At 49.6% G+C, this 15049-nt stretch overlaps 1 protein-coding gene across 1 annotated transcript in view; it reads left to right on the top strand.

Annotated features, from left to right (window-relative positions):
- The window catches only part of LOXL2 (lysyl oxidase like 2), a 117245-nt gene that overhangs the window by 77679 nt on the left and 24517 nt on the right, over positions 1-15049 (top strand). The window contains exons 7-8 of the mRNA XM_068973883.1: positions 6343-6494; positions 14447-14614. Coding sequence (XP_068829984.1) covers positions 6343-6494; positions 14447-14614 — 320 coding nt within the window. The remainder of the gene's footprint in view (positions 1-6342; positions 6495-14446; positions 14615-15049) is intronic.

Raw genomic sequence — 15049 nt, 5'->3', positions numbered from 1 at the left:
AAAATGCTAGGGCGTGGGTTGCCATGCCCTCCTCCAGGGTATCTTCCCCACCCAGGAATCAAACCCACTTCTGTCTCCTGCATTGGCAGGCAGGTTCTTTACCACTAGTGCAGCCTGGGAAGCCCTATAGTGCTCTGGGGATATTCATTTTATCAAGAATGAATGAATGAGTTCCAGTTGCACAAGCAGGATCAGCTGAACAACCACTTGGTCAAGAATTTCCAACTCTCCCAGACATCCCTAGTGGTCCAGTGGTTAAGACTTTGTGCTTCCATTGTAGGGGGCCCAGGTTTGATCCCTGGCTGGGGACCTAAGATCCTGCATGCCAAGTGGTGCAGCCAAAAGAAAATTCTAACACTCCAGACCCACACTATCCAATAGACATAAAACGGAAAGTGTTAGTCACTTGGTCATGTCCAACTCTTTGAAGCCACATATATAATGTTATTTTCTAGTAGCCATGCAAAGAACAAATAAAAAGGAACAGGTGAAATTCTTTTAAGTAATCTATTTTCTTTAATAATATATATATTTCCAAAATATTATGATTTCAACATTTGATCAATATAAATGCTCTTGATGCGATAGTTCACAGGTGGGGTACTGACTCTCTGAAATGCAGGATGCGTTTTGCGCTTGCAGCCCATCTCAGTCTGGACTGGCCACATTCCAGGGGCTCAGTGAGGCAGCAGCCACTGCGCTGGATGGAGCAGCTCGAGATCAGTCCCTTTCAGACCCTGAAAGGCCTGAAATTCAGGCCTGATTTCAGGCCTGAAATCTCTGATCAGAAATACTGACAGCATGTGCCACGCCCGTAAAGCCTAAACAAAAGTCTCCAGAAACAGTGCTAACATGCAAAACAGATTGCATTGTCCTCGTCTATTCTACTGTGATCCTCAAAAACTAATGGCAACCTGCAGTTGATTGTGGGTTCAAAGTCCATAACATTGTTCTGAGAGGTTGGCCGTGGCTTCTGTCTCACATCCTTCTCCTGCCCCAGGCCTGTGGTCAGAGGGTTCAAGTCGGGGAAAAGCAAGGCCAAGGTGGAGGTGGGGGAGGCATAGAGAGTGGAAGGACAGTCCAGAACCCAGGATGAGGGGAAAGCTGGGGTTCACAATGCAGCGGATGAAACCCAGATCAACAAAAGGAGCTAGGAGCTCACAGACACTGCTGGGCGAGCTCGGCTGGACATCCAGGCTGGTATTCTTCAGTAACACCTCATACCCTGCTTGACTCACAGCAAAACTGGGTGGTATAGGGAAGAATGTCAGAAATCCTTGCTCTTCCATCTCTGCACTCTGCCTTGGTGCACCATGAATGTGCAGGCTTCAGGAAAGTGGGTCCCCAGATGTCTAGAGACAGCCTTCTGGCCTTACATCAGTTAGGCCAGAAGGAGACTAAGCAGTTGTTTAATCTTTAAGCCATGTCCAACTCTTTGCAACCCCATGGACTATAGCCCACCAGGCTCCTCTGTCCGTGGGATTTCCCAGGCAAGAATACTAGAGTGGGTTTCATTTCCTTTTCTGGGGGATCTTCCTGATCCAGGGATCGAACCCGGGTCTCCTCCATTGCAGGCAGATTCTTTACCACTGAGCCACTTGGGAAGCCCCAAGCAGTTGTTAGCTGGAGTCTAAACTGTTAAGGCTCTTGCTTAATCTCTTCTCTCCTGTCCAGTCTCAGAGTTTAGCAATCCATACACATTTATTGAGTACTGTTTGGGCTGGAGCCTGGAACAGAGAATTCATTTCTTCCACAGACATTTCTAGTAATGGTTTCTGCTCTCTAGGAAGTTAGCTCAAATGGATGAAATAAGAAATAGCACCAAAGGTATTTTACACTAACAAATAAGATGATGATATATAAGAAATTATCCTGATAATATTAGGAAAAACTCGAATGAACTTTTTGACCAATCCAGTAATTCTTATCATTTATTGAGTTCCTGGTAACTTGACACAATTGGTTTCATTCAATATTCAAAAGCCCAGTCCTGCAAGAGAGACATTGTTATTGCCTTTTACAGATGGGGAAAGTGGAGTTCAGAAAGGTCCTGTCACTTCCCAAGGAGATGCAGGCTGAATCTACTCTAAGGCTGAAGCTGCAGCTTACTGCCTTGTAAGCAAGAGAGAAAGATGTAAAAAGTAAATGCTGCAGATGAGAGTGAGGCTGTTCAAGCTGAGCCACACAGGAGAAAGGACTCACAGTGCTCCCCGAAGGCAGACATCTACTTAGATGGGCAGAAAGCAGGAGGTGTTCCAGGAGGGAGGAGGCAGAGGGAGCACCCCTAGATGATGGAGAATATAGGCACTTCAACGGCTCAGCTCTCTCCAGAGCAATCTGCCGCTCCTTCCAGCAAAGGGTTTCCTCCCCTGACTCTCCTGAAAGAACTTCAGAAACTCAGCAAAATCATGCTGTGAGTCAGACTGCCTGGTTTGAGTCCTGGTTCCTCTGTTGGGCCGTTACTTTATCTTCGGTCCCCAGTAGGGTCCACTCTGTTGAGTTGTTGGGGTGATGAAATGAGTTAATATAAACAGTGTGTTTAGGACAGAATCCAAAACATAGTGAGTGCTCAGTAAATATTAGTATCATCTACCACCATCATCACCATCACCACAACCACCACCACCATCCTCATCACCACTACCATCACCACCACCATCACCACCACTATCATTCTCATCACCACCATTATCACCACCATCCTCATCACCACCACCATCACCACCACCATCACCATCACCATCATTATCATCACCACCATTATCACCACCATCCTCATCACCACCACCATCACCACCACCATCACCACCACCATCATTATCATCACCACCATTATCACCACCATCCTCATCACCACCACCATCACCACCACCATCATTCTCATCACCACCATTATCACCACCATCCTCATCACCACCACCATCACCACCACCATCATTATCATCACCACCATTATCACCACCATCCTCATCACCATCATCACCACCACCACCACCACCACACCATCACCATCACCACCAGCACCATCACCATCACCATCACCACCACTATCATTATCATCACCACCATTATCACCACCACCATCACCACCACCACCACCACCACCACCATCACCATCACCACCACCACCATCACCATCACCACCACCATCACCACCACTGTCATTATCATCACCACCATTATCACCACCATCCTCATCACCACCACCATCACCACCACCATCACCACCACCATCATTCTCATCACCACCATTATCACCACCATCCTCATCACCACCACCATCACCACCACCATCATTCTCATCACCACCATTATCACTACCATCCTCATCACCATCATCACCACCACCACCACCACCACCACCATCACCATCACCACCAGCACCATCATCATCACCACTATTGCCTCCATTTTCATCACCATCACCACCATTATCATCACCACCGCCATCACCATCATCCTCATAATCATCTAACAAGCCTCTGCTCTAACTGCACATCCAAGTCCTAGGTTACCACCTGTTTCTGAGCCCATCCTAGTTCATGAGCCATGGCCCTGCTTGCTTCAGTCTCTGTTTGGAATCTATTTTGCACAGCGTTTCTGCTCTGAGTCCTTGGGTGTTTCTCGCCATAGTGACTGATGTGTTTGTTGGGGTTTTTTTGGAGGGAGGGGAGCTGCACTGTGTGCCATATGGAATCTTAGTTCCCCGACGAGAGATCGAACCCATGCGTCCTGCAGTGGAAGCACAGACTCTCAACCACTGGAACATCAGGAAAGTCCTGATTGATGTGATTTTATAAATTTTATAAAATTCCAAGGAATTGGAAGCTTCTTCATTTGTGAATTTCCAAGGAAATGGAAACTTGGCTCTTACCCATTACAGATGGTTGCTCCTAGAAGTTAATTTTTGGCCTTAGAGTCTAGATTCTCCAGAACCCAGAGCCACTTGGGGCTCCAAAGTGCAGAGAGTTACCTCCATCTTTATCATGTACCACATTATGTTACAAGTCTGTCTACGTGTCTACATCCCCCAGGTACGTCCTGTGAGCTTGTCATGACAGGGACTGCTGTATTCCTCTGTGAGTCCCCAACACTGGTACGGAGGCTGACAATCAACAGGCGCTTACTTAAGTCAAGGGTGTCCATTCAGATACTGTTTGCAGCACCTCCTACTTGCTAGTCTCTGGTTGGTAATCCCCAAGGAACATAGATGTAATGCCTGCCCTTGTGGGACCTGCAGCCCAGTGTGGAATCAGACAGACATTGAATGGAGAGCCACCAGAATACAGCCTGAAGTGGAGTGCTCAGTGGAGGTGACCTGAGGGGACCCAGCTTAGATGAGGCTTAGAAAGGTTGTGCCATTGAAGTGACATCAGACCTGAGCCCTGAGGGTTGAGCAGGAGTTCACTGCTGAGGAGAAGGAGGAAGAGGGTCCAGGCAGAGGGAATAGCCAAAGGAGAGACATGTGGCCAAGCTGGGGAGGAGCAAGCATAGCTGGGACGCTTTGTGGAGTCTGGTCCCTGTTTGGACCATTTGGGAACTACTTGTACCCTGAACTGCAGTGAGATACTATTACAGGGATTAAGACAGGGGAGTGACATGATTAAACATGCATTAAAAAGCCTCTTGGGTTGTGCGTGGGGAATATTTTGGAATAAGCAAGCAGGAGGGAGACTAGAAGCTATGTCATTTGTCCAAATGGGACGTGACAGAGTTAGATGAGTGGCAGAAATGAAAAGCACTGAGGGGGAGTGAATCTGGGGGGGTGAATAGCACACGATTATGGATTGCTTGTCTGTGGATAAAAGAGGAGGAGGTGATGCCTCTGGGTTCTGGCAAGAACCAGGAGGATGGAGGTGCTGCTTCCTGAGTTAGGAAGACGCTGTGGAGAAGCAGATTAGGAAAGGTCCTCCTGCTGAAAGCAGAGAGAACAAAAGCAGATGACTCTTTCAAGTTCATTCTGAAGGGGGGAAAGTGACAGGGCAGAAGGAAGTATGGGGTCAGGGGAGGGTCGTCATAAAGATGGGAGATTTTATGGGATCAGATGAGTGCTGAGGGATAGACCCAAACCAGAGAATGATGGTGAAGATCAAGAGAGAGAGGAGATCACAGAGCAGGGCAAGGTCCAAGGTGGGGGTCGAAGCAGCCCAGAGCTCCCAGGAAGAACTAGACTTGGATCCATCTTTATGAGCTAGACAGAGGAGAGGTGGTTTTGTGAGGTGAGTTGAGTTGAATACTGACAAACTGGGAATTCCCTCTCCCCAGCAGTGGGGAATTCCCTCTCCCCAGCAGTGGGGAATTCCCCCTTGCCATCCCAGTGCCTGTACGGAAAGCTTCCCACATGTGCATTAGGGGTCACTGTGGGATGTCTTCTGTCTGCCCCTGCAGCTCCACGCTCCTCCTTGTCCACATGGTTCAGGGCCCTGGAAGGCAGGTTTGGATGTGGCCAGCAGGGAACACTGGGGGAGACTGGAGGTGGCGAGGAGCTGGGTCTTTATTCTCCCGTGGGCCGCTGTGTCCCTTCACTGAGGGTGACAGCTATTAACAGGTGACCTCCCCACAAGGCTCTTTTGTTCTCCTGGACCAGATATTAACATCCTTCCCTCATCCCTGGTGGCTCAGATGGTAAAAAATCTGCCTGCAATGTGGGAGACCTGAGTTCGAGCCCTGATTTGGGAAGATCCCTGGAGAAGGGAGCAGCTTCCCACTCCAGTATTCTTGCCTGGAGAACTCCATGGTCAAAGGAACCAGGAACCTGGTGGGCTACAGTCAATGGGGTCGCAGAGTCAGACATGACTGAGTGACAGACACTTTTCTTTCTTGAGGGCCTGAGGGTGGTATTAGTCCACACAATGGACTATCCATTGCAATTTTGTGATTTCCTCATGCTTTGTTCATATTTTTATTTTTAAAATTCCTTTCTGTAACTCAGATCATCCAATCTGAGAATGCCATCTCTTTCCTGCAGGGAGTCCAACTACCCTGTGAGAGTTGCCCCTTTAAGATTCATCAATACACAGAGTGTACAAGTTGAGAAGGGAACTTAAATGCCCTCTAGACCAGCTCCTCTATTTCAGTGAGAAAACCAATATTCAGAGAGGCTGAGTGAGTTGGTTAAGGTCACATAAATTAGTAGCAACCTTTGTTCTTGTGGGAGAAGTGACTCCCAAGACAACATTCTCTCCAGGTAGAAGAGGCCTGGGTCATTGAGCTATTGTGGGAGGCAGTTGGGAGCATTCTGAGGATGGGAGAGGCATGTTCTTACTGTCTGGGACTTCCTTTCCCATTGCAGAAACTTTCTTGTGGAAGCTTTCATAGTGCATGTTCATCTTCCATTCCCAGGGATAGGACCCATTCACCTCAATGAAATCGAGTGCACGGGGAATGAGAAGTCCATCATAGACTGCAAGTTCAATGCTGAGTCTCAGGGCTGCAATCATGAGGAAGATGCTGCTGTGAGATGTAACATCCCCGCCATGGGCTTCCAGAAAAAGGTGAGGAGCCTGGATGCCCAGAGGGGACTGTGTTGTGTTTTGGTCATTGAATCCACAGAAAGGGTAGACCAGATGGTCTCAGGCTGAAGCTTGCCAACAGGTACTTTGATGATGAGCTCAGAAAGTTGTTGGGCTCTACTGCTGTCACCTTCAGTGGCTGTCACCTGGCTTTGGTGGAGGTGCAAAATGAAAAGACACATGGATAAGCTCCACTGTCCCCAGATGTTGGGGATCCTCTGTGTGCCCCACCATACTCTTTGGCTGACATACAGTGTGATTGCAACTCAGTGCTTCCTGCAAAGGATTCAAGGACTGCAGCACCTGTGGTCCCCTTGGCAAGGGCCCTTTCCAGAGACCCAGGGGAACCACAGTTGGTCAGTAAAGCACACAGATGTAAGCACGATGTAGACAGTATTTGGAGACTAAAGACTGTACTTTGGTTTCCAGAGGGAAAGGAAAGGAAACCTTAACAGCATTATGTCTGAAATAGACCCCTCCCTTCCTGAGACAGGATTTCTCAAAACCTGCATCGTGTACCCTCACATGGATGACTTTTCCTACAGGGGTAACCAACAAGATTTTGCTAGGAAGTCTAGCCCATCCTCCAAAAAGGCCCAGTAAATCCTATCTAATGCTTTGTGCTAAACCATGAATTTGGTCATCAGGGTGGCATATTGGAAGAGCTTCCTGAGGGCTTATTTTTTAAAAATGAGCAAATGCAGACACGTTTGGGTACAGGATGGCTCTCTAGCCAGGCTCTGACACTGCTTCTAGACCTTGGCATCATCATGTCAGAGGCACTACTGAACTAGTCAGCCACAACAGCTTATTGCCCCATGGGCTAAAAATGTGAACTCGACAGCTCTCCGCTGAGCCAAGCATTTGCTTGTAAGTGAAGCAGGGGCGTGCCACAGCCCCACAGCTGTGGGAAAGGCTTGCCATCTCTAATTGCTGAGCAGCATTCCAAGAAAGCCATACTAGAGCTCCAAAAGCTGACGTGCCAAGAGTCCCCGTGTGCTGGGGTACCATTCACTTCAGACAGATTGGACTTGGGTGGAATGGGGTTTTCAACCCAAATGAAAGGGCTAGGCCAAAGAAAATGAGGTTTTCCACAAGGGCTTTATGGTGGGTGGAGCTGAGCCAGGCTGTGTGCCCAGTCATGCCAGTGGGGGCACCACACTGCTAGCACAAAACACCTTCATCCTTTCAGGGGCCCTTCAGGCTCTAGAAGGTGAGCCCTGTGCTCAAGGGTGGGGTGTGGGAAAGCTTTATGCCTGAATCTTGCCATTTCAATCCCCTAGAAGGGCTTTCTTCCCCGGTGGTAAAAGATCTGCAGTGGTAAAGAATCTGTCTGCCAATGCAGGAGACATAGATTTGATCCCTGGGTAAGAAGATTCCCTGGAGGAAGAAATGGCAACCTGCTCCAGTATTCTTGCCTGGAGAATCCCGTGGACAGAGGAGCCTGGCAGGCTACAGTCCATGGGGTCACAAAGAGTTGGACACAACTGAGCAACTAAGCATGCACGCACAAGTCAGCTCATAACTATCATTCACTGGCTGATTCCTTAATTAATCTCTTTCAGGTTTCAGTTTCCTCCTTGGAAAACAAGGAGGTGAGAGAGGTGATTCCTAGCTTCCCTTCCAACCCCCAGTTCTTTAAGAAATTGACTTTTTATTGAATGACTAATAAATAAAACTCACAGACATGAAACTGGGAGGTTTCATCCATTCAGCCACAGCCAAGCTGTGTTTCTTTTATTGCTGGGGAGACATGCCAAGGTGGGAAGGCCCTGGGGGCAGCAAGTGGGTTTAGCAGGTGAGCTAGTCCACACAGGGTCCCCTGGCAGCCTTGCTGATCTCCGATTCCCTTCTGAACTGTGGGCCTGGCCCTGTCTGGATGGCAGGACCACGCCCACGTGTGGAATGTGAGTTGGAGAGTGCCACTGCTTGCTTGCCTGTTAACATCTGGGTCCTGTTACCTCACTTCCTACCTGCCACCTCCAAAAACAGGTGAGGGACTGGTGAACTGCAACCTTATCAAAATATAGGGCGGCCTCGCCATGCCCCACTGGCTGGAGGTAGGTGTTTTGTTTTCTCTATTCATGCTCAGAAAAATTCAGTTTCCTGCACATCACTCCCTTCTTTCAAACCGCATACTACTGCCACCAAGAACCAAAGGAATAGGAAAAGAGAAATGCCTGAGGTTGTTTTAAGAAATTTGGAGAAGGATGGGCCTCCTCTGGCATCCTTGAGGGGTAATGAGGTGGAGAGGATGTGGGCCAGAGGCTCCTGGCTGACCCCGAGACCTCTTGGGGTTCCATGGATATTGGAACCTCAAGCCAGGCCACTTTTGGAATGTGGCACCCAGGAGGGGAGCCCTGGGAATGGAGAGCTATGTATTGGGCTGAGTTTGAACTTCATGGCCAGCCTCTCTTGCAACCCCCAGTCTCCTCTAGGAAACAAGAAAAGGCCCCCAGTACATCTTGAGGTGCCTGGATTCTTCCAGGGCAATGAAACCCTGCTCCCTGCTACAGAGGTGGTTCCAGGCCTGCTCAGCCTAGGAGGCATGGCCACAGCTTGGAGCTTTAGGAAGTGTCTCAACGAGAGGCCCCAGCTCCCACTGAAGGCCTTATGTTTTCCTTGCCCCAGAGTCAGTGTGCAGCCACATTCTTCAGCCAGAGCTTCTCAGATTCCTGTTGGCTCTAGATCCTAGGGCAAGAACACCCTGGGCTGCACAGACAGTGAGGGACAAAGGACAGGAATCCTCCCAAAAAGAGTCCTAGAGACAGGAGCCTTCATATTGATTCTCAGTATAAGTGAGTCTCATATAAGACTCAAATCTTCATTTTGAGACTCAGACTTGGGAGCCCCACTGCCCCCTGGTAGTGGGAAAAACTTTGGACTCGGAATTCTTCAGGCTCCCCAATCCTAATTTTTGCAAACTTTAGGGTAACAAAATGAAGTCTGTTTTTTGGGGGGGAAGTGCCTAGGAGAGGGGCAACAGAGGGAGCTAGCTGACCCCAGTGCAATCAATAAGGCAGGGTACAGTCCATAGCGAAATAAAAAATAATAATAAACCCAATTATCCATCAGCACCGCCCACTGGCATTCTGAGTGAAGTGAAAGTTGCTCAGTCATGTCCGACTCTTTGTGACCCCATGGACTGTCCATGGAATTCTCCAGCCCAAATACTGGAGCGCTCCAGGGGATCTTCCCAGCCCAGGGATCGAACCCAGGTCTCCTGCATTGCAGGTGGACTCTTTACCACCTAAGCTATCAGGACATTCTGAACTTCAGTGCTAACCTAGCCCCCAGGAGGGGTCCCTGCCCACGGCTTCCAGTGCCCCAGGGTGCACCTCTGTGCAGGCCTGCAGCTCCACCAGCCTTGGTGCTGGGACTAGGAAACCACGAGGAGGGGAAGGGGAGAGGATCTGGACTTCCCAGAGAGAGGGAAGGCTCCAGACTCCCTAAATCAGGATGCAAGCCATTAGAGGGCTCAGCCTGTGGCCTAGAGGTCAGTCCTGTGGTCGCTATCACAGTCCCAGCTGTCGTTTGTCCTGGACAGTGTCCTCCAGGCCATAATCAGCCCAGGAGGCCGCAGACACAGAAGACCAGGTGGGTGGGGAGGGGGTGTGTATGAGGGACTGGCACACCACTCCTTGCCAAAGATGCTTGGAGGCAACTGGAGATGGTTTTCACAAGGCACAAAGTTACGTGCTTTAGTGATTCATGGAGAAGGGAATGGCAACCCACTCCAGTATTCTTGCCTGAAGAATTCCATGGACAGAGGAGCCTGTCAGGCTATAGTCCATGAGGTCACAAAGAGTCAGACACAACTGAGTGACTAACACTTTCGTGATTAAAGCTTTAGTATCCTAGGCCTCAGGACCCAGTCTGACTCCAGTGGACAATACAGTAAGTCCCCTACATATGAACCAGTTCTATTCCCAGAGTGGGTCTGTAAGTTCAATTTGTTTGTAAGTCCAACAAATTTAGCCTGGGTACCCAAGCTAGCGTAATTGGCTATTTATTAGTACCGTAGTGTAATTGGTTTATGATACTTTTCACTCAAATGATACATAAAAAACAAACAAAAAATAAAGAAAACATTTTTACTCTTGTAGTACAGTACCTTGAAAAGTACAGTAGTACAGTACAACAGCTGGCATGCATGGGCATATTCGCATCCTTGAAAATCTGCAACTTGAAGGGGATTTACTTCCTATGTAGGGGACTTACTATAAAGGCCTCAAAACATGGGGCCCAAGGTTCAGGACCCCAACCTCCCAGCAGGAGGAGTTCTCTATCGTGACTGTAAGGCACCAATTTGGTCCTCCGTTCTGACTCAACGATTCCTGTTTGGGGACAAAAGCACCCTTGAAGAAGCGGGCTTAGGTGGATGGTTTGCAGGTGGTCTAGTAGGGTAATGAAGAGATGCTTACTCCATCTGAGGCTCCCCTCATCCGTGAAATGGGGATGACATGGTACCACTGCCTCCTAGGGATGCTGTGAGGACCAGATGTCCATAAAGGGCTTACATAGGGTGGGGGACAAGGTAAGCCCTCTGAAAGTTTGCCTGTGAATTTCCTAGCACTCCTCCTGTCTCATGCGTGCCTGCTAAGTCAGTTCAGTCCTGTCTGACTCTTTGCGACCTCATAGCTGTAACCTGCCAGGCTCCTCTGTCAATGGGATTCTCCAGGCAAGAATACTGGAGTGGGTGGCCATTCTCTCCTCCAGGGGATCTTCCCAACCCAGGGATCAAACCTGCATCTCTTGAGTCTCCTGCATTGCAGGTGGATACTTTACCGCTGAGCCACCTGGGAAACCCGCTCCTGTCACATAATAAAAGCCAAATAAATACTGGATGAATGAATGGATCTGGTGAATTACACACAGTTCATTTCATTTCTGAGGAGGTGCCAACATTACCGGCAGAGTTCAGTAAGTACATAAAGGATGAAATACAGGTGTTCATTAGATCTCAAATGAGCAGAGAGGATGGCTTGAAGTTACTTGGAGACATCCTGATGGATTGAAGGTGTCACTCTTGTGACCCAGTGGATTGGTACACCCTCCCCAAGGGCTGCTGGCCTTCCTGTGGATGTTGGAGCTGGCTGGTTTGCCTCCCACTGAGGCTCAGGCCTTTCTAGGACTTTCTCCATGGCTCTGCCTGCTTATTTGTTTTTATATAGATCCAGCTTCCCTGGCGGCTCAGCGGTAAAGAATCCGCCTACCAATGCAGAAGATGCGGGTTCAATCCCTGGGTTAGGAAGATCACTTGGAGAAGGAAACAGCAACCCACTCTGCTCTCCTTGCCTGGAAAACTCCATGGACAAAGGAGCCTGGCGGGCTACAGTCCATTGGTCACAAGAGTGACTAAACAACAACAACAAAGATATGTTAGTCGCAGATGATGTGCAATCCATAGCCGAAGTCCAGCGCCGGGACTGGGGTTTCCTCCAGCCCAGACAGAGGCACTCGGGAAGACGAATGTCAGTCTTCCGAGGGCCAGCCTTCTTCCTACCTGCTCTGACCTCTTCTAGGTCCTCTGAAGAAAGGTTGCTTTCTGCTGGGACTCCCACCCTAATGATAATCATTGCTGTGATGATGTCTGAGATTTCTCAGCACTCACTGAGTGCCAGGCCCTGTTTGAGCACTTTACAGGAACCATATATGCCATTTATGCGTTGGCTCAGCTCTGGTAGATACATCTAAGGTCAGGACTGCCCTCGGCTTGTCTGTTTGCCGGCTGACCTCCGTGACCCTCCCAGCCCCCAAGTCAATAAGAATTAAGACCTATGACTTAAGGGTCGTGCTGTTGCTAAGGACTGGCAAACAAACAGTTGAAGATTCCTGGAGTATTAGGTCTTATCTCAAAAGGATGAATTGTTAGAACCATAAAGGGAAGCAGGATAAGGTATGTGGATTAAGGACTGCATTTTCAGAGCCCTTCCCCCAAATTCCAGTCCTTAATCCAAATACCTTATCCTGCTTCCCTTTATGGGCTTGGGCTCATGTGTTGGTCCGTGCTTTCATTCTGTAAGCCTGGTGTTGTATTCATCCATTCCAAAAGGAATTGTGGCATGTACTTAACATCTGAGAGGTGCTGTCTTAGTTATCGATCCTCCAGTAAACCAGGCCAATACAGCTCTGCTCTGTGGCTCTTATATATCATCAGAGAGACAGCCAGTAAATTGTAAAATTATAAATTAGCTTAATTATAATTGCCAAGAATGGATGTAGAGAGAGACTGAGTAAGTGGGCACTGACCTCCATTGGAGAGAAGTGCCACTGGGTATAGAATTGGAAAGATGAGTGGGACCAGCCAAAAGCAAAGGGGCCTCTGTATGTAACAGACTTCAGTGTGAAATGAGACGTACTGTGTAACTTGGTCAGGAGAGTTAGGTCGCCATGGAAACTGAAAGAAGGCCGTGTGCCTGGAGGTAGGGGAACAGGGAGGAGAGAGACATGCGATGAGGGTGAGGAGGGAAGTAGTGGAGCAAAGGGAAACCATGGGTGTGTTCTAGGGGAGGAACACGATCGGGTGTTTTTCAGAAGTGACTCTGGCTTCTGCATGGAGAATAGGTCAGTGAAGGCAAGAGGAAAGGCAATGGGAGGGAGGTGAGGAGGGCTGTTTCAGGCGAGAGGTGAAGGTGCCTGGGAAGAGGGGTAAGGATGGAGCTGGAGGGAGGAGCGTGAGTGGGAGGGACTTGGGAGATAAAATCCATGGAGGAAGATTCTGATGGGATGTAGGGCATCAGTCCCCAACCTTTTTGACACCAGGGACCAGTTTTATGGAAGTTTTTCCACCCACCAGGATGGGTTGGTGGGGGAGGGATGGTTTCTGGATGATTCAAGTGGATTACCTCTATTGTGCACTTTATTTCATTATTATTAGCTTGTGATATATAATGAATTATACACTTCACCATAATGCAGAATCAGTGGGAGCCCTAAACTTGTTTTCCTGCGACCAGACGGTCCATCTGGGGGTGATGGGAGAGCGATGGGGAGCGGATATAGATGTGAAGCTTCGCTTGCTCTCCCGCTGCTCATCTCCTGCTGTGCAGTCCGGTTCCTAACAGCCAGGGGTGGAGGGGCTTGTTTGGGAGCTCCTGATGTAAGATAAGAAAGAGAGTGATGCTGATGCTCGCTCCTAGATTTCTGGCTTGTCTAACAGAATGGACTCAGGATCAGCAAACTATCTCTTGCAGTCCAAATCCAACCCTCTGCCTATATTTGTAAATATGGTTTCTTGGGCACACAGCTGTGCCCCACTATTTACATATTGTGGTCCCTGCATTCACCCTACACGGTTTGCTGCCCCTGGGGCAGGTGGTAGTGCCTTCCACTGAAATGGAGAATGAGGGGAGGTAGAGCACAGGTTTAGGTGTAGAGAGAAAAAGAGGACTAGTTAGATTTGGGGTCTCCGAGGTGCCAGGTGGGACTGTCGGGTAAGAGTTCTTCTGGAAAGGGCAGCAGGGGTTGTTGTGGGAAAAGATGCAATCAGGAGCTGGAACCGGGGTACAGGAGAGGGTGTGAGGAGGAGAAAATGGTCCCAGAAAGAGTCGGGGGATTCTATCATTTTAAGGCTCCTTATTGCATCTTTCCAAGTATCTGATCTGAGACCCACCCACATGGTGGGCTCATGGGCAGCGGAGGCAGATTCTACTGTGAGGTCAGCGGGTCTATAGTGGGGTCAGTGGATCTGCCTGGCTGTATTGGCATCTAGGGTCCTCGGATGGCTGCAGTAGGGCAGGGGAGGGACACCTAATGGAGAAGACCATGCTGGGCACGATGCCTCACATACAGCAGGTTCTCAGTGATGCCAGGGTTCTGTGTTGCAGGCAGGACCCCCTGCCTTGGGGAAATTGAGACTGGAAGGAAGTACCATAGTGGGGCATCAACCTGTCTTCCCCTCCCAGTGATCATGCCTTCCCTTCCCTCCACAGCTGCGCCTGAACGGGGGCCGAAACCCCTACGAGGGCCGAGTGGAGGTGCTGGTGGAGAGGAACGGGTCCCTCGTGTGGGGCATGGTGTGCGGCGAGAACTGGGGCATTGTGGAGGCCATGGTCGTCTGCCGGCAGCTAGGCCTGGGGTTTGCCAGCAATGCCTTCCAGGTGAGAAGCCCCGACCCCCACCCTGCGTCCAGTCCAATCCTGCCCATCTCTCATCAGCCCCCACCTTCTGTGACTCCCAGGAGGTAGAGAGCCATGGACTTGGAGAAAAACCTCATCCTGTCCTCCACTGCTCTGCCCCCTGCAGCCCCGAGTCCTTGCATGGGTCACTGGACTCTGGTTTCGGGTCTCAGCTCTGTGCACTGGGCTTGACCATGCCAGGGGCTCATTCTGGGATGTCCCGACCTGCCTTTGCAGGGGGAAGCCACTCAGCCCTATCGGGGGGCATGTGGAGACCACCCAACCCAACACCCTTGACGCCTTAGTTCTGCGGTCCCCAGCCTTTCTGGCATCAGAGACTGGTTTTGTGGAAGACAGCTTTTCCACAGATGGGGTAGGGGCAGGGTGGATGCTTCAGGCAGTAATGTGAGTGATGGA

The sequence above is a fragment of the Capricornis sumatraensis genome, chromosome 6 (genome assembly GCF_032405125.1).
Source record: "Capricornis sumatraensis isolate serow.1 chromosome 6, serow.2, whole genome shotgun sequence".
In the NCBI taxonomy this organism is placed as follows: Eukaryota; Metazoa; Chordata; class Mammalia; order Artiodactyla; family Bovidae; genus Capricornis; species Capricornis sumatraensis.
The sequence above is the reverse complement of the archived record's forward strand: the minus strand, read 5'-3'. Positions and strand labels throughout refer to the sequence as shown.